Source organism: Thamnophis elegans, chromosome 11 (genome assembly GCF_009769535.1).
Source record: "Thamnophis elegans isolate rThaEle1 chromosome 11, rThaEle1.pri, whole genome shotgun sequence".
Taxonomy (NCBI): Eukaryota; Metazoa; Chordata; class Lepidosauria; order Squamata; family Colubridae; genus Thamnophis; species Thamnophis elegans.
The window spans coordinates 18,521,420-18,542,681 of NC_045551.1; the positions used below are offsets into that span (position 1 = coordinate 18,521,420).

At 38.8% G+C, this 21,262-nt stretch overlaps 1 protein-coding gene across 1 annotated transcript in view; it reads left to right on the plus strand.

Moving 5' to 3' along the window:
• The first annotated feature begins 16,255 nt into the window (after window positions 1-16,255).
• Window positions 16,256-21,262, plus strand: part of SMPX (small muscle protein X-linked) — a 54,178-nt gene continuing 49,171 nt past the window's right edge. The window contains exon 1 of the mRNA XM_032226663.1: window positions 16,256-16,377. Within this exon, the coding sequence (XP_032082554.1) occupies window positions 16,330-16,377 (48 nt within the window). The 5' untranslated portion in view covers window positions 16,256-16,329. The remainder of the gene's footprint in view (window positions 16,378-21,262) is intronic.

Below are 21,262 nucleotides of genomic sequence, written 5' to 3' on the forward strand. Positions count from 1 at the left end.
ACTGAAAAAAATAAAAGGAAGCTGGCTAAGAAGAATTGACCTTGACTTTTTGTTGACAATACTGAACTGATGATGGTTTTGCACTCTTTTGTTATATTATAATGGATTGCTGAGAAAGCGTTCAGATAATGCAGGGTTTTTTTTTTCTTTACTGGAAAAAAAAAACTTGGATAAACCAGACAACCCATACTAAAGGTTTCCCCCCCTCCCCATTTGTCTACTTTGATCCTTTTTTTTTCTACGCAAATTTTTATCCTTTTTCTTTCCTTTTTTTCTCCATCTCTCTCTGTTTTTTTTTTTTTTTGTATTTTTGCAATGAAATGTGGATTGCCATTGTGGAATTAATTTTGGGGCTTTTTTCTTTTTTCTGTCTTGGTGAGTGCTTTTTCCCCAATGCCTTTTTCTCTTGTTTCCTTGTTTTTTTTCCTTTTTTTTTTTTTTTTACTACACATTGGCATCATAAAGCTAATGGATTAAGGTAGCAATGGAGAAAAAAGCGGAGGAGATGGATTATAGATTGCTAACAATTGATAAAAAGCAAGATGAATCCACCATATTTTGGGAAATGGAACGCTCTGAATTCTACCTAAGATTTCAGAACATTGGAGAAAGGAGAGAATTTATCAGAGAAGATTGCAGAAATTCTCTCAGGGGTCACAGAAATGAGTAAGGAATATATTTTAGGTGGAATGGATTTAAAGTACATACAAGATATGCAATGAGAAACAACCTGCACAGAGAGGTACATGTAAGATTTATTTTAAAAACGCTAAAAAATGAAATATTGCAGGCAACAAGAAGTACCAAGAAGTAAATACAAGTCTAGAGAGATAGTGGTATTGAAACAAATTCCAAGGAAGTTCAGAGAAATAAGAAAAGAACACCACTTCCTGACTAAGAGTCTGATTAAGAAAGGGGTGAGTTTTAGATGGCTGGTTCCAGAAGGGATTTTGGTAACCTGGCAAGAACAAAGGTACAGATTACATACACTAGAGAAAGCAGAACTTTTAATGAACAACATATACTAGCACAGTAAGGAATGCTGGTAAGAGAAGAGAGAGGAGCCAAATGCCAGGAAGCTAAGGGAAAAGAGCAAGGGAAGATGAAGAAAGAACAGGAAGAAAAAGTGCTAAGAGAAGGAGCAAGGGCCAAAGACACAAAGGAGCAGAGGGAGCTAAGAACGACTAGATCAACTAAACCTATAAATCAATGACATGGAGGAAGAAATAAAAGTAATCGCAATAAATATAAATGGACTAAACTCAACAATAAAAAGAAAAAGAATATTCAACAAATTAGAGAAATTGAAACTGGACATTATACGCTTACAGGAGGTACATATTAGAAAGAAACACAGGAAATTTTTGGAATAGGTAAAACTAGGTAACTTACAAACAATTCTGGCTGACCAAAGTAAAAAGGGAATAGCACTATACATTAGAAAGGCAATTTAATCAAATATAATTTTTGAAGATGGGGAGGGGAGAATACTGATGGTGGAGATAATGATGAATTTGAGAAAGATATTATTAGTGGCAATATATGCTCCAAATGATAAACAAGAAGATTTTGGGGGGAAACTACACAAAAAGATAATACAATATGAATATGAAGATATATGTATGCTAAGAGACTTCAATGCAATTGTAACCCACAAAACAAAAAAGTAAAAAATACGTTGGAACTGCAAAAACATAAACCTGATAGAAAATGAAGATCTGGCAAACAAAATAAAATTGCCAAAACAAAACTTTTTTTGAAAATGCAAATAAACCAGGACGTTGGTTGGCCTACAAGATGAAAAAGAAAAGAAAAAAAAGCTGATAAGCCAATTGGTGGATGAAGAAGGGAATCTACAACATTCAAATGGAGAAAAAAATAATAATTGAGAACTATTACAAGCTGTATCAACATGAAAGAGTATCAGAAGGGAAAATAAGACAATTCTTAGAGAAAACTAGAATAACTAAAATCCCAGAAAAATTTAAGAAGGCACTAGAAGAAAGAATTACAATGATGGAGGTAATAGAAGGCAACAAAAGGCAAAAGAAGGGGAAACACCAGGACCAGATGGACTACCAGCATAACTGTATCAAACACTACAAGAAGTATTAAGCAATGTAATGTTGGAACTATTTAATGACTTACTAAGGAGGGCAAACATGGACAGAGGCAAATATAATGTTTTTACCAAAAGAAGAGTCAGATCTACAACAAGTAAAAAACTATAGACCTATCTCACTACTAAATGTGGACTATAAAATTTTTGCATCAATAATGGCAGAAAGAATGAAGAAACTTTTAAATGAATTTATACACATAGACCAAAATGGATTTCTCCCTAAGAGACAGATCAGAGGCAATATGCGAAATGTATTGACTATGCTAGAGTACTACGAAGCTCACCAGGGAAGCAAATGGCATTGTTATTTTTGGACGCACAAAAGGCCTTTGATAATGTGAACTGGCAATTTATGATAATGCAACTTCAAATGATGAGATTTGGTGAGGGAATCATAAATATTATCAAAACGATATACAATAATCAATTGGCAAAGGTAATGGTAAATGATGAGATTACAGGAAAGATAGAGATCACGAAGGGAACTAGACAAGAATGTCAACTATCGCCATTATTATTTTTACTGACACTAGTGATTTTGAATAGTGAAATACAACAAAATAAAGAGGTAAAAGGAATGAGGGTCAAGAAAGAGGAATACAAATTACAAGCATTCGCAGATGATTTGGTGTTTATTATGGCAGATCCAATAGAAACAGGGCCAAAACTAGTTGAAATAATAGAAGAATATGGAGAAGTAGTGGGCTTGAAGGTTAATAAAGATAAAACAAAAATTCTGGTGAAAAATATGACAGAAAAACAAAAAAGACAGTTGATGGGGAAACTGGACATACAGGTGGTGAAAAAAGTGAAGTATTTGGGTATTCAATTGACATCAAAGTGTGTAGCACTAAAGAAGGATAACTATTATAAGGTGAGAAAACAAATAGAAATAGATCTGGAAAGATGGAAAAACTTACAACTATCATTGATGGAAAGAATAGCAGTAGTAAAGTTGAATATACTACCAAGACTGCTATATCGATTCCAAACAATACCGATAAAATTAGAGAAAAAATATTTTGAAAATATGAATAAAATAGTGAGGAAATATATATGGCAGGGGGAAAAAGCAAGAATTAATATAAAAATGTTGCAAGATGGAAGAGTTCAAGGTGGATTTGGTTTACCAAACTGGGAATTATATTATCAAGCAGTGGGTTTAGCATGGATGAAAGAATGGATCTTACTGAATAATACAACTGACATTGGAAGGTCATGATTTGCAACTAGGTTGGCATGCTTTTTTGTGGTATGGTAAAAGTAAGGCACATGGCTATTTTCAAAGACATTATGTAAGGAATGGATTGTTAACAATATGGAAAAAGAGTGAAAGGGAAACACTATTTAGAAATACCAATGTAGCTTTCAACAATGGAAGCATTGACACATCCAAAATTAGTAGTATGAAAAATATCATTAGATACAAAGATATTTTAACAGAAAGGGGGGAACTAAAACAAAAACCAGAATTAGAAAAACAAGAGATTGATACAGAATAGTTTTCACAATTGCAAATACAATCAAGATATGAAAAAGATAAAAGAGAATATGGTTTTAACTTAGGAAGTTCAGAGTTAGATAAGATACTTATGGGAACAGAAGAAAAAATAATTAAGAAACTATATAGCTACCCACTAAGAACTAGGTTATAAGAAGAAGTGGTTAAAGATACAATGGTAATTTGGGCAAAAATTTTGGTCACACGATTGAGTTAGAAAAGTGACAACAACTATGGGAAAGGAACTATAAATTAACCATGTCAACAGCTTACAAAGAAAACTTATACAAAATGTTTTATAGATGGCACATGTCACTGGAAAAATTAGCAAAGATGCTTAGAGATAAATCAGTGGAATGTTGGAAGTGTCAACAACCACATTATCATATGTGGTGGACATGTACAGAAGCAAGGAAATATTGGACTAAGATAAGAGCATTGTTAAAGAAAACGTTACAACAAGAAATAGAATTTAGACCAGAGGTATTTTTACTAGGTATTATCCCAGAGAAATTTAAGAAAGAGGATACCTATTTGATTATTCATGTAACTACGGCAGCAAGAATCATATTTGCCCAAAATTGGAAACTAAATAAGCTACCAACAGATGAAGAGATAATACAAAAGATGTTAGATTGTGCAGAGATGAATAGGTTGACAATGAAAATAAAGGATAAAGAGGAATCAGAGTACTTCATGTCATGGGAAAGATTTTATGATTGGCTAGAGAAAGGAAACTAGAAAAGAAAATAGGGAGAAGATATAGAACCCAGATGATGCACTGTTAAATGGAAAAGGGGGAGGAAGGGGAAAACTGAAAAGAAAATATTAAATATATAAGTATATATACAAGAGTGAAACACAAAAAGGGGGAGGATATAGTTAGGATAGATTAGCAAAGGTAAGGGAATAAGAAATGATATTAAATTATATTTGGGTTTGCGGAAATATCATCCCAAGGAAACGTAAACTGAGACCTGAAAGAGACACCTACAATAATAGAAAAGAAAGGGAGAGAAGAGGAGAGAATGAAAGAAAGACAGGGGAAAGAAGAAAGAGGTAAGGAGAGGAGGATAGCAGGGAGAGGAAGAGAAGGAGAAAGGGTAGGGAGGGGAAGAGAAAGAGTAAGAGAAAGGGAAGGGAAGAAGGAAGGGGAAGGAGAGGAGGAAGCAAAAAAATAAGGGAGGGAGGGAGAAAAGAAAGGGAAAATAAGATGGTGCTACAACAGGAGGAAGGGATGGTAAACAAAGCAAACTGTATATTATAACCTATTAAATGAAATAATAAATGTATAAGAATAATAAATGTAAAGAAGAATAACCATTATGTGAATGTATACTTAAAATGGTATGTAAGAGAATAAAAAATAAAAAACTTTCAACAAAAAGAAAAAAAATGCCTGATGCTGAAAGGGCAGCTCTGCTTCTGCCCCTCCCCCCCCAATGCCAGAAGCCACATGCCACCACCGTGTGCCTTCTCAGGTAGGAACAAGGGAGGGGGAGAGATTGGCACATCGCTTTCCCACACGGGGAAAGGCGGTCCCAGTGAAAAACTGGTGAGCAGGGAATGGAGGCACCAGTGCAGGGGCAACACTGATCTGCAACCCAGTGGCGGCCATCCGAGCTGGACTGCTGCCAGCCTTAGATCTGTGCTGCCCCCTCAGGCTCACCACCTGGGCATGCACACAGGAGGCTCCAAGCGTGTGATGCTGGCGTCTGGGGTGAAGGGCAGCGCTCAGCATGCAGTCCCCAGGGACACACACATCATCACCTCCTGTGCACATGCCCAGGGGGCAGGGCCAAGGGGGCCTGGGGATCTAAGGCTGGCCATGATCCGGCCTGGATGGCCAACACTGGATAGCAGATCAGCACTTGGTCGCCTTCAGCCAGGCTAAGGTGTTGTGGGCTGGTCCTTTGATGTTTCCAGGGTAGAACTGCAGGCCAGATCTAACCACTTTGTGGGTCAGATCCGGCCCGTGGGCCTTGAGTTTGTCACCCATGTTCTAGACAACTTATTTGGTGACATATACCAATGATGCATCATTTTACAAAAGTTCTTGTTAAAATTAAAACATTGAAAAATTCAGTTCTTTCAGACACATATTTTGCCATTGTTCCATTTATATGTTTAAACCAAAGTTTTTAGCTCATTTTTACATTCACTTGCACTTCTTCTGTTTCAAATTTCAATAAAATTTTATATATTTTCAAGATTAAAATATTCATCTTTTGTACCCAGTTCTATTTTAAACTCAGTCTTACACTGTTGAAAGCCATACATTATTTAGACTACTTTAAACCTATCTAATAATTGTAAATCGTTCAGAAGTATGTACATCTGCATCAAGACCTTGTCTTGATTTTATTTTATGTTTCCTTGAAAAAATTATAGTAGCACATGATAAATCAATCATTTGTATTTGGTTATTATTTCTCATCAGTAAAATGTTTCTTGTGCCAAGAGGCACAAAGGTGTTTTGGGGCCAATCTGAATTTGTATCTATTCCACATTTTCAATATGGCATATCTGATAGTGTCAGACCTGCCCCAGTCTGATCCCATAGGGAAGTAAAACTCTCAACTCCATTTGATTGAAGTGAAAAGGCACTTTTACTAAGAGATGCAGCTGAGTCAAGTAGAATCTAAATTTCCCCCACACAAATACATAAATAAAGCCCCTGGTTTCCCTGAGCCTGGACCATCTGTGCCTAGCCAATCCAGCACCATTAAGATGTTATGAGAAACTCTGAGGTGTTTGGACTGGTGAAATTCCACACAGGGCAAATGACCTTGAAAGCACCAGTGCTCCAGCATAAAGTTCCAAATCACTGTTTTTCCTCAACTGTCAACTCCCCCCTCCCAATTTCCCATCATAAAGAAATATAGCTTTATTGCCCATTTGTTCCCTTTACCCTTACCCAATTGATGACAGAATGCTGGTAAGGCAAGCTGGCAAGCCGAAGCTGAAGGATCTGATAGATAATGATTTTTAAAACCTACATCAATCTTAGTTTTCCCATGCCACAAATGTCCATGCCGTCTAAATCCTACATCACATCTTTCTAACTCCAAAAGTCTTCTACAGGTAGTCCTCAACTTACAACAGTTCACTTAGTGAGCATTTGAAGTTACAATGCACTGAAAAAAGTGACTTGACCATTTTTCACACTTATGGCTTTTACAGTATCCCCTTGGTCATGTGATTTACATTTGGATGTTTGGCAACTGACTCATATTTGTGACAGTTGCAGTATCTCAGGGTCATGTCTGCACAGAAGGGTGCTAAAGCGGTGCAAACCTATAAGGAACAGAAAGTCAGATCTACTTTCAAAATCTATCAAGATTACCAGGAATCCTGAATCCTGGATTCTCCAATCGCTCCCTGGTATCTGGGGTGCCTGGAGGGAAACTCAGGCAACCATGGCAGAGGGCCAGCTATCCAGAGAGAGCCTGATTGCAGATGGAGTGCAGCCTAACTTCAGACATCAAAGCGGAGATGCTTGCTCCAGCGACCAAAGCAAAAGTTTACCTTTTGCACCCTTCTGACAAGCAGTCAATGCGGAAACCAGATTCACTTAACAATCATATTACTAATTTAACAACTTCAGTGATTCATTTAACAACTGTGGCAACAAAAATGATAAAATGGACAAAACTCACTTAACGAATTTCTCACTTAGCAACATAATGTCAGGGTTCCAAGTAACACCCCTAACAAAAGAAGACTCCGAAGCTTGAGTTTCCTCAAAGTTCCATTTTATTAGAGATGTCATATTGGCACATCTGGGAAAAGCCGAATCTGAAAGTTTCCAGGTTTTCCCCACCCAAAAGAAAGTTCAAGTCCCTGCCCAGCACCCACATGCCCATCACATGATCGAATCAAGCACCATCCAAAACTGGAGATGACTCCCAGTCACTTCATCACAGCTGCAGGGCAAGATGGCCTTGACTTTCTGAGAAAGAATGTTATTTTGACTATATATCACCCACACTCTGTATGTACAGTAGAAAATGTGGCAGGCCTGAAGTCCCAAAGGTAAAAGATGGCTTCCAGGTCTGACACATAAATTTTGGGCTCAATTGTGGCCAAAAGTTGAAGACTACCTGTATTAGTTTCTTTAAACACCAAATCATCTGAAAAAGTTCTTAACTTCCTATCTCTTTTTAATATTTACTGAGACAATTCTCTCATTCCTTCTTATGTCTATATTCAGTATTTCTGGAACCAAACTAAACAGAAGATTGGGCAGGATACAGATTTGCAGTGGAAGTAGAGTTTGTTATAAATATTTATAAATTTGTTTTATAAATATTTATAAATAAATTTATAAGTATTTATAACTATTTAATTGGTTTTTGATCAGCTAGTTATATATCTAATGTAGTTCTAGCAAAGCAGCACTGAAACTTTAGAATGGCCTATTTTAACTAACGATGGGGGGGAGAGGGAAATGAAGTTGTCTTTCATTACTATGTATATTATTCATATGGTTTCTTCTTTCTTTGCCATATAATTATTCTGTTGCATTTGAACATATGATGCTTGCACTGAAAAATATTGTGTGCTTTGAGATAAATATTTTCCCTTTTTCTTTTGGGGATATAATTGATTATAGACTTTAAGTAAGATTAATTAGCATCAAGACAATCAAAATTAAACTCTAAGAATAAATCCTTGCCCGGGGACTAGCTATTTCCAAACTTCATGTCTGCATGCCCTACCTGTATCTCAGGGTCTTCTGGCAACTGAGATGCATAAGGATAGCCCACGTGACTCCATTCTTGAAATGGGGTTTTCAGTCCTATCCCACCTCAGGACACTATGCATCAACTTTGCAACTTATACCTCAACTTTGCAACTCATCCAAAAAGAGCAAGACAGATCCTTCTCCCTCCTGGTTTCTCATTGCTTCTTCCATCATTTTATTATACTGAATATCTGTCAAAGAGCTCAAGGTGGAATACCAATAAGTACAGCAAAGAAAACCTCCAAAATTGCATGCATTGACCTTTTTTTTTTGGATAGATAATACTGGGAATCATATTCCCATGATTTTTTTCTTGATAAGTGGCCTAAAGATTTGCAAAAAGTTATATGTTAAAAGGAGGAGGAGGTTGTTGTTTAATACTATTTATTCAAAACTATTAAAAAAAACTTCTGACATTTGTACATTGAGAAAATGGCAGTAACATATTACCTGGAACTGAGCACTCATATATTTTTGCTTGACACTTGAGAGCCTCAGTTTCAACTAAGACAGAATGAAGTTACAGGATGAATCTTACTCTATATTTAGGAAGAACAACTGCTAGCTATGACAGGAATTCTCTATTACACTTGGCTTCTGAACACTCCTCTATTCCAGTCCCAGAGGTCCTTTCCCTTGAGAGTATCCACTGCACAAAGAACTTCATCTATTTCACATGAAAGATCTCAGCTGACCTAAGGTGCCTCAGTCAGCAGCAAAAGGAGGTGTAGCATTCACTCTTCTGACAGGCTGGAACTTTTCTGATATAAATAATCAGGTACTTAATGGGAGTTCAGAAGGGAGGGGGACAGCTTTAAAAAATAAAAGATTAACTTGGGAAATACATTTATAGCTAGGGAACAAGGACTATGTTGCTGTGAATTTGATTCTCTTTATACCAGGTCATTAATGTTTTTCATTAACTATTACTGCAACTACTGAATACACAGGCAAGAGTTTTTAAATTAAAGAATGTTGTTTTGAGATTTTGCAGCTTCCTAAATGTATGTGCTCTTGTATGATTTTCATAAAACCCTACTGGGCACACTTGGTGACAGCTAACCAAATGCATGTTTATTTTTCTCCCTGTGGCTTTGTGGAGAGCCATGTACAAATAAGCAAAATTATAATACTCAATGTTTGAACCCAGACATATTAATTTCTCTCTCATTGCTAAAATGCTTATCATTAACTCTGGAGTCACAGTGACCTTTAATGAAATGAATTCTATTTGAGCAATCATTTCAACATAGAGTTGTCTTCACCCTCCTTTCAGAGTAAGCTTGCTACTTGGCATAATTTCTATCTAGGTCTTTAAAAAGAATAATACAGGTCCATTTCATAATAACCATGCCAGTTTTATACATGTTACAGATGGGGAGGTCAGCATGAGAGAAAAAAAATGTCATTTCCAGCTTCTTTTCAATTGCATCTGGGTTGCAGGAGTAGGAAAGATGGATATTAGAGAAGCACCTGGCACAGACCCCCAATTGAAGTAGCTTGGTGCTGAATAACTGCATGTCCCTCAGCGCTCCCCACAGGACTTATTTTTAGACAAGGCAGAGCCCCCGCCCCCCTTGTTTATTTCTTCCTGTGCCTCATGCTGGATCACAAATCCTAGGGAACTTGGCATGTAAAGTCCAATACTTACTAAATTACTCAGTCATGAGATCAAAGTCTGTATGCCTGGTAGGACTGGCTTATTCAGTCATTTAGTTAAATTCTGTTTGTTCATATTGTTTACATGTGAAATTATTCAAATACTGATTATCAGACTGCACTATGACCTATAATTTATGGATTTTCACAACCTGTTTTTTATGTCTTAAAAGATGTAAGAAAAACACTGAAAATTATCCTCCTAATTGTCAATTGTGCCCCCGAGTTCTTGGGGGCAACCCAGTAACCCCAACAGTCTCAGCTGTCTTTTGGAAAACCTAGAGCTCTCAAAAATTATGTTATCAAAATCTGGTGGGAATTTCTAATAACAACTTGGCAATGTTCTACTGATTTCAGTGGAAAATATATAATATTTTATACCGTGCATTCAGAAAGTATTCAGACCCCTTCAATTTTGTCAATTTTTTATGCTGCAACCTGATTCTACAGTTGTTGAAATTCATTTTTTTTCTCATTAATCTACATTCAGTATTCCGTAATAACAAAGTGAAAATAGAATTTTAGAAATATCTGTAAATTTATTAAAAAGAAAAAAACTGAAATATCACAAAGGCATAACTATTCAGATCCTTTGCAACAGCACCTGAAATTTAGCTTTAGTGACCCCCATTTGTCTTGATCATTGCTGACATGTTTCTACACCTTGACTGGAGTTGACCTGTGGTGAATTAAATTGATTGGACATGATTTGGAAGGGCACACACCTCTCTATAGAAGGCCTCACAGATGACAATGCATATTGTAGCAGAGCAAAAGTGATGAGGTCAAAGAAACTGCCTGCAGAGCTCAGAGACAGGATTATTGCAAGGCACAGATCTGGGGAAGACTACAATAAAATTTCTGCTGCACTAAAGGTTCCTAAGAGCACAGTGGCCTCCATAATTTTCAAATGGAGGACATTTGGCACAACCAGGACTCTTCCAACAGCTGGTCACCCAGTCAAACTGAGCAATCGGGGAAGAAAGGACTTATTAAGAGAAATGACCCAGAACCTGATGGTATGAGTCTGAGCTTCAGAGATCCTGTGTGGAGAATTCCAGAAGGATCTCTGCACCCTCACTGCAGCCCTTCACCTATCTGGGCTAGATGGAAGCCTTTCCTCAGTGCAAAACACACGAAAGCCCATTTGGAGTTTATAAAAAAGCACCTGAAGGACTCTCAGACCGCAAGGAACAAATTCTAAGCGTGTTTATGTTCAGGACAGCAGAAAGTTTATTGTTAATGAGAGAAAAAAAAGAATTTCAACAATTATAGAATATAGCTGCAGCACAACAAAATTGACAAAAGTGAACAGGGTCTGAATACTTTCTGAATGCAGTGTGTGTGTGTGTATGTGTGTGTGTGCGTGTTTGTGTATTTAACACACCTATATAAAATTTTAAAAACCCATCTACACTCCAGAATGAGGTGAAAATGGGACAAAACATCTTACTCTACACAATACAAAGAGCTCGCAGCTATCAGCAACTGAAAAAAACTGCTGTTTATACCTGGTTGCAACTGGTAGGCTGCAATCCTATGTACTGTATAAGTACACAGGAGAAGAAGCTGCATTGAATTCAAGATAAATGCAAGTAGTAGTAAAATAGGAAAGAAAAAAGAATTTGTCCCATAACAGATCTTTTGGCTGACATTACCAAGATATTATGGCTGATGCTATAGATTGTCGTCCAAAACCTCTAAGACAACAAGGTAGGCTTCTAAGCTCACTTTCTTACAATAATTTGATGGCTTAAAAAAGATGCGTAGAGATCAGGGTTGAACTAAAATTTCCAGCATCCTTTTATCACTGACCATGCCGGGAGGAAAGCAGGGACTTAAAGCCCAGAGCAACTTGTGAGCTTCTAATTAGGAATTTATTTTGAGGGATAAACAGTATAAAGAGTCAATCTCAAAGTTCCTGTCTAATACAACCCTTATATAATTGTATTGACCTGGCTGCTGATAGTTGTAATTTGTCAACTTTAAAAGGAGCACAAATTCTTAATCCCTAATGCAAAAGATTTGGTACCTGAGATATAGTTCATTTTCTTCCCCAACATTGCAATGCTTGTGCAATATTAACATATATGGTGATATTCCAAGAGTGATTTGGGTGAAAGGGGAAAAATCTCCATGAAAATATGAAAGTATCATCTGTTTCTATTAACTATTAGCCTCTTTCCTGTTCATGCAGTCAGACCTAAGACATAGTGTCCTTAAGAACTCTATTGCTAAATAAAATTAAGCAAGTAAAACAGAGGATGGGAATTGCAGTCCAAGAAGATAGTCTATTTTTACTCATCAACATTTGTTGTCCTGATTTCTCAAGCAGCAATGAGGTCACATGGAAGAAAGTTTGCCTCCACTTAAAGTAATCCTATGCAGTTGTATCACTGAGGAATTTCCATTTTGATTATATTTTATTCTTATCGTTTATTTTTAGTGCCAATTTAAGGTTACATATAAATTTAGAAACTGACTTCTGGAAAACAGTATATATCCAAGCCATGCCATACAAGGTGGTCCTCAACCTATGATCATAATTGTGCCCAAAATTTATGTTGCTAAGTGGGAAATTTGTTAAGTGACTTTTGTCCCATTTTATGACTTTTCTTGCCACATTTATTAAGTGAATCATTACAGTTGTTAAATTAGTAACATGGTTGTTAAGTGAATCTGGTTTCCCCATTGACTTTTCTTATTAAAAGGTTGAAAAAGTTGATCACATGACCCAAGGATACTGCAACTGTCATAAATGTCAGTTGTCAAGCATCCAAATAAAAATCATGCAATCATTGGAATGCTGCAGGGATCATAAGTATGAAAAATGTTCATAAGTCACTTTTTTCAGTGCCATTATAACTTTGAACAGTCACTAAATGAACTGTTGTAAGTTGAGGACAACCTGTACTTTAATAGGCACAATAAGATGGGAAGCTGTATTGAACATAATTCAATAATTTCTAGTGGTCTTTATTCTCTGAATTCCCTTCTTATCAGATTTCTGAGTAGTTTGTTTATCCTCTTTAGGTTACAGTCTACATGAAAGCAGTGACGTGCGGTGAGCTTCATGGCCGGTGAGGCAAGTGCGAAAGCCCCACCGAAGCCCCGGCGCCGCATCCACCATAGAGTGGGACCGGGACCCGCTCTATGGCGGACGCGGCACCGAGACTTTAAAGCCCTGCCATAGGGCAGCCCTGACCATTGTTAGTAGCCACATAGTAGCCTTCCATGCCTGCCGACTTCACCTGATGCCCAGAAAGTGCTTGCAGGCAAGCAGGCAGGCAGGCAGGAGCTCAATAGCTTAACATTGGACTAACAGCTGCAGATAAAAAGGACATGGTGGGGATTCCATGAACGCCCTCGGAAGGGAAGACGAAGGCGGGGGTTATGTGTTCAGGATTTGGATGGGTCTCTGTTGAATGAAACCGCAAGCTTCTTTTAAAGCGAGGTCAGGGGAGGGGGCAGAGGGGCGAGCCAGCCAGCACTGCAGTGGAGCTATGCAGGAGCCTAGCAAAGAGGGAAGCCTTGGCGGCTGTCCCTAGCTCAGCAGGTTCCTCGCCGGCTCACCTCTCTGCGCCCCCTCCAAGCCTCTGTTTGTGGCCGGCATCCCCCACCCATCCCCACTCCTACCCCTCATTTGGCCAAGGCGCCAAAGCCTTTGATCTGCTTGCTGACACACACACCCTGACTCAGTTGCGATTGCTCCCCTCAGGTGAGAGCAAAGGACGAGGAAGGTGGGGAGGGCGCCCGGGGGCACCTCTGGCTTTGCAAAAGGAAAAGGCAGGAGAACCGCAGCCATTACCTTCCACAGCCATTCTCTCAGAGCTCGCTTAGTGCATGCATAATTCGCCTGCCCAGAGATGCTTCTCCTCCTCCTCCTCCTCCTCCTCCTCCTCCTCCTTCCTCCTTCCTCCTTCCTCCTTCCTCCTTCCTCCTTCCTCCCTCCTTCCTCCACCTCTTTCTTTCCTTCCTTCTCTTTCTTCTCCCTTCACGGTTTTCTCTCTCTCGCTCATCTGCAACCAAGAAGTTCAACCTGCAGCGAGGAAGGCTTTAGCTCGCTTTCCCTCTGCAGCCTTGGAAATGGAGTCTCTGCCCTCCCCGCTCAAGCGGCGCAAGGCATGATTTGCTGCTCCCAGATCAGGAGGCGGGAGAATCACATGCCTCCTTTGCATACGGAATTTTTCACTTTTTAACCCTTGCTTAACTCTTAAAAGGCGAAAAATTCCTTATGCAAAGGAGGCCCATAGTTCTCTCGCCTCCCCCTACAGTTAACACTTAGCAGACTCAAAGTCACTGTGACTTGGAGTCTGGCAGCAACTACCTTGGCCTTTTTAATTATTTTAAAAATTCTTTTCTTTTCCTCATGAGACTGGTGAGGCCCTGCCTCCCCTGCCTCCAGTGACTGCACGTCCCTGCATGAAAGTTCATCCAGAAAACTCTGGTTTCGTATATAAAGGTTTTGCAATTCTGTTTTGTGAATTGAAATAAATAATAAATAAATAATGTAGATAGTTATTAACTTTGTACCATTAATAGAACATGTGCTCCTTTCCTATTGTGTTGTGAAAGTGATATTACTCATTGGATCTATTAAAAATTCAGTAACGAATTTCAGATGTTCTAAGTTCCTGTGCGTGTATCTTAGTAACTCTGAAACTTGACTCTGAAAGATAATTTGAGCTGATGAATTCATAGTTACCAGGCAGCACCATAGTCAAAGTATAGTAATAAAACTTTGCTTATAGAATGCCATTATAATTCATAAAGTTTTTGCTATTCTTTTTTTTGTTTCTTTAATTGATTTTAGGTTTTTTGCAGTGAAAATTCTATTGCTTAAATATGTCAAATCAACGAACTTCAAATGTCAGAAGCATTCAGGTAAGGTATTTTGTGTGATTGCTTATAAATAACTACGTTAAATGGAGGAAAGATGCATGGGTTGGAACTTTAATTCTAGTTAGGAATTTTCAATTTGCTAGAAATGCAAGTAAATTATTTTGATGAAACAATTTGTGGCATGTCTCACATATTTTTATTAGCATAAAAATTAATCCCAATATGCTTTTTCCTAATGTGCTTTGTTCTGTGTAAAAAAGCAATTCAATGTGTTTTCTAAAGTTTTAAGTAGTGCTATCATACACATACATGCACACATTACTTGTGCTGTTACTCTTCCTTATTCTCCTTGAAAATTAACTTGTCACTATTAGCATTCTTTTAGCTGGTAACTGGAAATAAATCTCTCAGTTAAATGTCTATTGAGATTCTCAGTCATCCAGGTCATGGTTGTCCCAAAGGTGCTTTTTCAAGAGGCAACTGGACTTCCTTGTTTTTCTTTGAAGATGTTTTGCCTCTTCTTTGCTGAAGAATCTTCTTGGATGAGAAGTGAAACATCTTCAAAGATACACAAGAAAGTCCAGTTGCCTCTTGAAAAAGCACCTTTGGGACTCTTAATTAAATACCTGTTGTTGTTGTTTTTTGGCAGGAAAATGCTGGTTATTTCATTAAACAGAATATTCCATTCTGCCAATTGACTAAGGTGGGAGCCTTGGCCTTCCAGATAGTGTTCAGCTAAAAAAAAAACAAATAGCTTGCTTGTTGGTCATGCTTAGATTGATGGGTATTCTATTTTGGCCTAAACAGCCAAAAACACCAGCCTGGGGATGGTGAGTGAGACCTCGCTGAAACGTTGCCAAGACAATCTCAATCTTACATGGGAAAAGACCCGAATACAACAAGACCAGCATACCTACACCCGTGAAATTCTATGAATACCTACCTACCTACCTACCTACCTACCTACCTACCTACCTACCTACCTACACACACACACACACACACACACAAAATTAAGAATTCCATTGGCACAGTGGATTATCTATGGATATTTCTGTTATATAATTGCTTTCTTTCTGTGTCTTGTTTGCAGATTTAACTATGGACTTAGATTGTCCCATTGGTACATTTGAATATAAAATAGTGGAATAAAAATACAGATTTTATATCTATACATGTACTGATTTGAGGATATACTGCAGTTAGAATAGGAATTAAATACTGTTCAAGTTAGTTTAGGAAGTAAATACTGTTGCTTTAAGAGATTGCCTTCTGGGAAATGTAGTCTTTATGTCATGTAGTTGCATCTGCCTTGCTGATTGGCCACTGGATTATACCTTGGATAGGCTGCTGGGTAAATGTGCCATGCAGACCAGTGGTCATTTTGAATCCGAACAAAGGAAGCTAACAGCAGCTTCTCATCATGGGGAAGAAAGCACCTCTTCTCACCTTCATATTATGGGATCAAATTATGTTGTGTGCCCCAGAAGAATCTCAGCAGTAATTGTGAGTTATTGTTTTTGAGAATGCCTGGAGAATAAACATAATTTGTACAATTTCCCATGTGCAAGGAGTTTATCTGCCTGTAAAGAGTGATCTTATGCTTGTACCAGAACAGTGAGAAGAGAGCTAAACTTCTTGCTAAAGAAAGGTTCTGTTTATGTGAGAAGTATTAAGCCTCTCTTTGCAAAGAACAGATTCTCTCAACAAAAGGCAGGTTTCATCTCTCTCCTTGCTCCTTGTTTAATTGAGCACCAGGGGAGGGAACACAGAATTTGTATGATACAGAAGCCCCTCCCAACCTAACCAGTTCAATCTGCTGTTGAAAAGACCTTCTGTAAAATTTAACTTACTGTGGAAAGGCCAAACGCGCATGGCTTGGAAACAAGAAAGTGAAAACAAATGCATTGATGGATTCAGAAACCAGTCATAGCAGGGTATCCAAAATGTCTATCTGTCTTTGCAGAGTTTATTGCCTTTTATACAGTTTTAACAAGCAGCAAAGAGGATATATAGCAACAGCATTGTTATTGGTGTATTCTCCTTGTCAATCTCTAAGAACATCCTGGCCAGGGTAGATTCTCACATATCTAGATGGTTCCCGGTATTGACTGGAGGTGCTAATTAGGTGAGCTCGTAGATATTTGAGGTAAACAGTTACTGAGTCATGGCAGTGTGCTGCACATGGTCTCTTCGTAACCTTTCCTCTATCTCTACATCGCACTATTTTCTATTTTGTTAGATAAGGTAGCGTAAGAGGGGTTAGTAAAAGGATCATAATCAGGAGAGAAACCTGAGGCAGTGTGGGAGGGGGTTTAGAGTGAAAAGCTGTGGTACATATATTGCAAAATGAAAGAAGACACTGAAAAAAACAGCACCCACCAATCAAAATAGCACAAATAATGACTAAATAACGTAGGACATTTCCCAATAAGCCTGTGGGCAACCAAGCCCAAAAGCTTTCCCACCAAGATCCTAAAGTATCAATTTTCAAATCAGAGGCCAAATTGTGTAAAATATTGAGCTGGTGCTGGATGGTTCGTGGTTCATCTGAAAGATTAAAACAACACGTTCTGTCAAAACTTTCACAACCCAAATGCTGGCGCAAAAGCAAATAGCAGCACGATTTTGTAAAATAGCCTTTTGCAAAGCTTGCAGCTCATGGTTGATTGCTGAAATAGCTGAAGAAGTATCATTAATTGTTTTTGCCAAATTACACGCAATAGAGTTAATGTTAAGATGAGCAGGAGAAGCAAGCGCTGGCACACCCACTATAGATATAGCCAATGCTACGTATTCCGCTTTATTAAGTAAAGCTGTCTCAGAGTCACAAGTGCTATCTAGCGTGACTCCACATCGAGAACAGTTTGAGTGAATTTGCAGTTTGGAAAGCAAAACAGGAATCAACCGGCTGAGGCAACATTATGCTTCACTAATATAAGCAGGAATGTAATTAAAAGTTTCTTGACCACATGTAAAAACCATCCTTGCAGGAGCCAAACATGGGCAAAATTAAAGGAAGTCTCCTCAAAAGCTGTACAGTTTAAAACAGGTGAACTAATACGAAAACAGTGAGGGTTTTTTTACTTGAAGATGTACAATTAACTATTTTTGTGCATGTTATATTCTCAGGAACTACTACTACCGGGGTGTGCAAAGCAATTGCATAAGGGGGTGGATCATAGGCAATCAACCCCCAACTAGATATAGTCTCATAGTTAAAGTTTTCGTTTAATAAAAATCTACCCTAGCCAGTGAAATTTTGAATTACTGTAGACAGGGTACAAACAGGGACCAAGCATGTAGAAAGCAAATTTTCCATGTCATATGATTCAGATAAGCAAAAGACATCATTTTGTGTGATGCTAGCTAGCTGCACCCATAGGTTTTGCTTCATTCGCTGCTCAAGTGAGTGTTTGGGTGAGATGACAGCTGCTGTCGCTAGAGGGCAGCAATTAACAATCAAACATAAACAAATGATGGCTAAGGAATTGGCAGTTAAAACTGCAAAAATGGCAGCGCATAAGTTCTCGGGGGTTTGCTTGTTGCTGTTGCAGCAGTGCCTGCGCTTTGGTGGTCAGGTTTTTCACGTCTCTCCACGTCACTGGACGGCTGGTCCAATGAGATTGTATTGGCCACTGCGCTGTCTGTAGAGTCACCTTGGCCATTTCTGGAACTGGATTCGGGGACTGGTGCCACAACATCACTATCTGGGCAGGCGCAACTTGCTGGAATCTACAAGGGTCCTGTAGGAGCAAGCACAGCAGCATATCCTCGTCCCCAAGTAATCAGAGGGACCTTGCTTATCGTCAGGCATGCCTCCTTCAGCAACCAAGAAAGAAACCACTTAACTCCATTTGTAGGATTAACAGTACTTTTACTGGTTATGAAAAGATAGCAGCGAAGTAAAGCAAGGTCGGAAGCAGAAACGCGCGAAATCATACATATCAAACATTTGCCCAACCCCTCCCCCCAATTCCCCAACCCAGTGTCCATTTTGCAACTCCCTAAGGTGTCATGTGGGGTGCATCTTCAAACAGATTCATCAAGTTGGTATGTGAGACTATTGGCCTTGACCAAATCCAAATATCAGCCACCAGCATGCGCAGAAGATGGTGAGAACAAGACTCCTCCAGTACAATATTATTCCTTTCCCCAATACCATGCTCCCCCCATTCCTATAGCAGCCAGTAATAAGCAAGCATAGCAAAGCTGTAACCAAGTAACCAAAACAGAGGTTGACACTAACCATGTTTTTCTGGTAATGCCCAATAATATACTAGAGGGGGAGGCAAACTTGTTTTCTGTTGAAAGTGTCTCTGATAAGCGGTCAAATTTTGAATGGAGACATTCAATTGATTTAAGGTAAATAATACTTTTTTAACCTGTTGTGTTACCCATGATAAATTGGGTACCTGAGAGCCCTCCTTTTTTATTTGTTTGCGAAGACAGTCCTTAAAGGACCGATTAGCACGTTCCACGATGACTTGACTTGTGGAATTGTAGGGTAGCCCATGAGTAAGAACAATATTTCAGGTTGTACAAAATTGCAAAGAATAGGCCGGACCGTTATCAGTTTTTAAAGAGGATGGTTTGCCCAAGGCATTAATGGCTGAAAAAAGATGAGAAATAACATGATTAGCTGTTTCCCCTCGTTGAAGTGTAGCCCAAAGCGCCCCTGAATAGGTATCAATAGATAAATGAATATACTTCCAGGGAGCCAAAGAGGGAACATGGGTAACATCCATTTACCATAGTTGATTAGAGGCAAAAGCACGAGGATTAACTCCTGTGTCCCCCGAGGGGGATGCCCCAGAACATTGAGGACAGGATGAAACAATCTGCTTGGCTTGGTCGAGTGGAATATGGCAAGCTTGTGCCAGCCCCCTGGCATTTTGATGGAAAAAAGAGTGACTGAAGAATGGATATGAAAACAACTTAGGTAAAATATGCACAGCGGCATCAGCATGACTGTTGCCTTCAGAAAGAGGTCCAGGAAGAGACGAGTGACTGCGTATGTGAGAAACAAAGAATAAATGCTTTCGGTCTTGTAGTAGTTGCTGCAAAGTTAAAAACAGAGCCATGAGATTGGGGTAAATCCTGGGTGTGATGTAAGCACGTGAAAGATTAAAAATAAATAGACACACATAATGAGAGTCAGAGATTAAATTAAAAGGCTGTTGAGAAAAGGTATGGAAAGCTAAAATAGCAGCAATTTTGAGCATTGCGGGGACGACTGTATTACAGTGTAGGGCACTTTCCTGGTATCATAATGAGAATCCTTGTAAGCAATCGCTCCTCTCATTCACCCTCCATCTGAAAAAACAGTAGGAGCTTGTGAAAGTGGAGAAGACGAAAGTAACTGTCCAATTCAACGGTTTGCCTGGTCTAGGTTTGGCCTCTCCCTTCGATTTTAGGAGGTTCATAATCAGGAGGGCAATTCTGGCGAACGAAGGAATAAACTGACGATAAAAATTAGCAAATCCCAAAAAACTTTGCAATTGTTTGCGGGAGCGGGGGGGCGCCCATTCAGTGACAGCTTGGACCTTTGCTGGGTCCATCTCTATGCCATCATAGGAGATATGATACCCAAGGTAATCAATCTTCTCCTGATGAAATTCACATTTAGACAATTTTGCATACAGTTCTGCTGCCCGGAGTTTTTTTTAGCACTGAGCAAACTAATTTCATGTGTTCTTCACGTGTTTCCATGTAAATAATGTCATCAAGATAGACCATCACGCCTTTGTAGAGGTGGTCATGCAAAACCTCATTAATTAATTGCATGAAAACAGCTGGTGTCTCCTGTAGGCCAAATGGCAGTACACAGAATTGAAAACAACCAAGAGGACAGTTGAACGCAGTTTTCCACTCGTCCCCCTCCTTAATTCTGACTCTGTAATAGGCCTCTTGCAGGTCTAACTTCGTGAAACTTTTTCCTTTACTCAACTGGGCCAGCATGTCCTTCATTAATGGTAATGGGTAGAGGTTATGAACACAGACTGCGTTAAGGTTCTTGTAATTAACACATACAAACGAGGAATGTACAACTTAGCACCAATCCAAGCAAGTCCATCTTTCATGGTGCACTCATTTGCATGTTGTTGGAACCAGTCATCATTTGTAAGAGCCCCCTTGAGGTTAGTGACAAGGTCCTGTGTGACCTCTAACTTAGAGTTCGCCTGACTTCTGGTGACAACAGGAGCGGCCAGACTTCTCATAGGTATGACAGGCTGGACAACACTGAGTTTTGAACTGTTGTACTGTGGAAGCCTGGACATAAAATTTTTCCCATCCAGGATATATTTCAAAGTGAAATTGAATCTATTGAAATGTTGTGCCCACCGCATTTGTTTGGGAGACAGTTTTCTGGGGGTCTTTAATGCCTCCA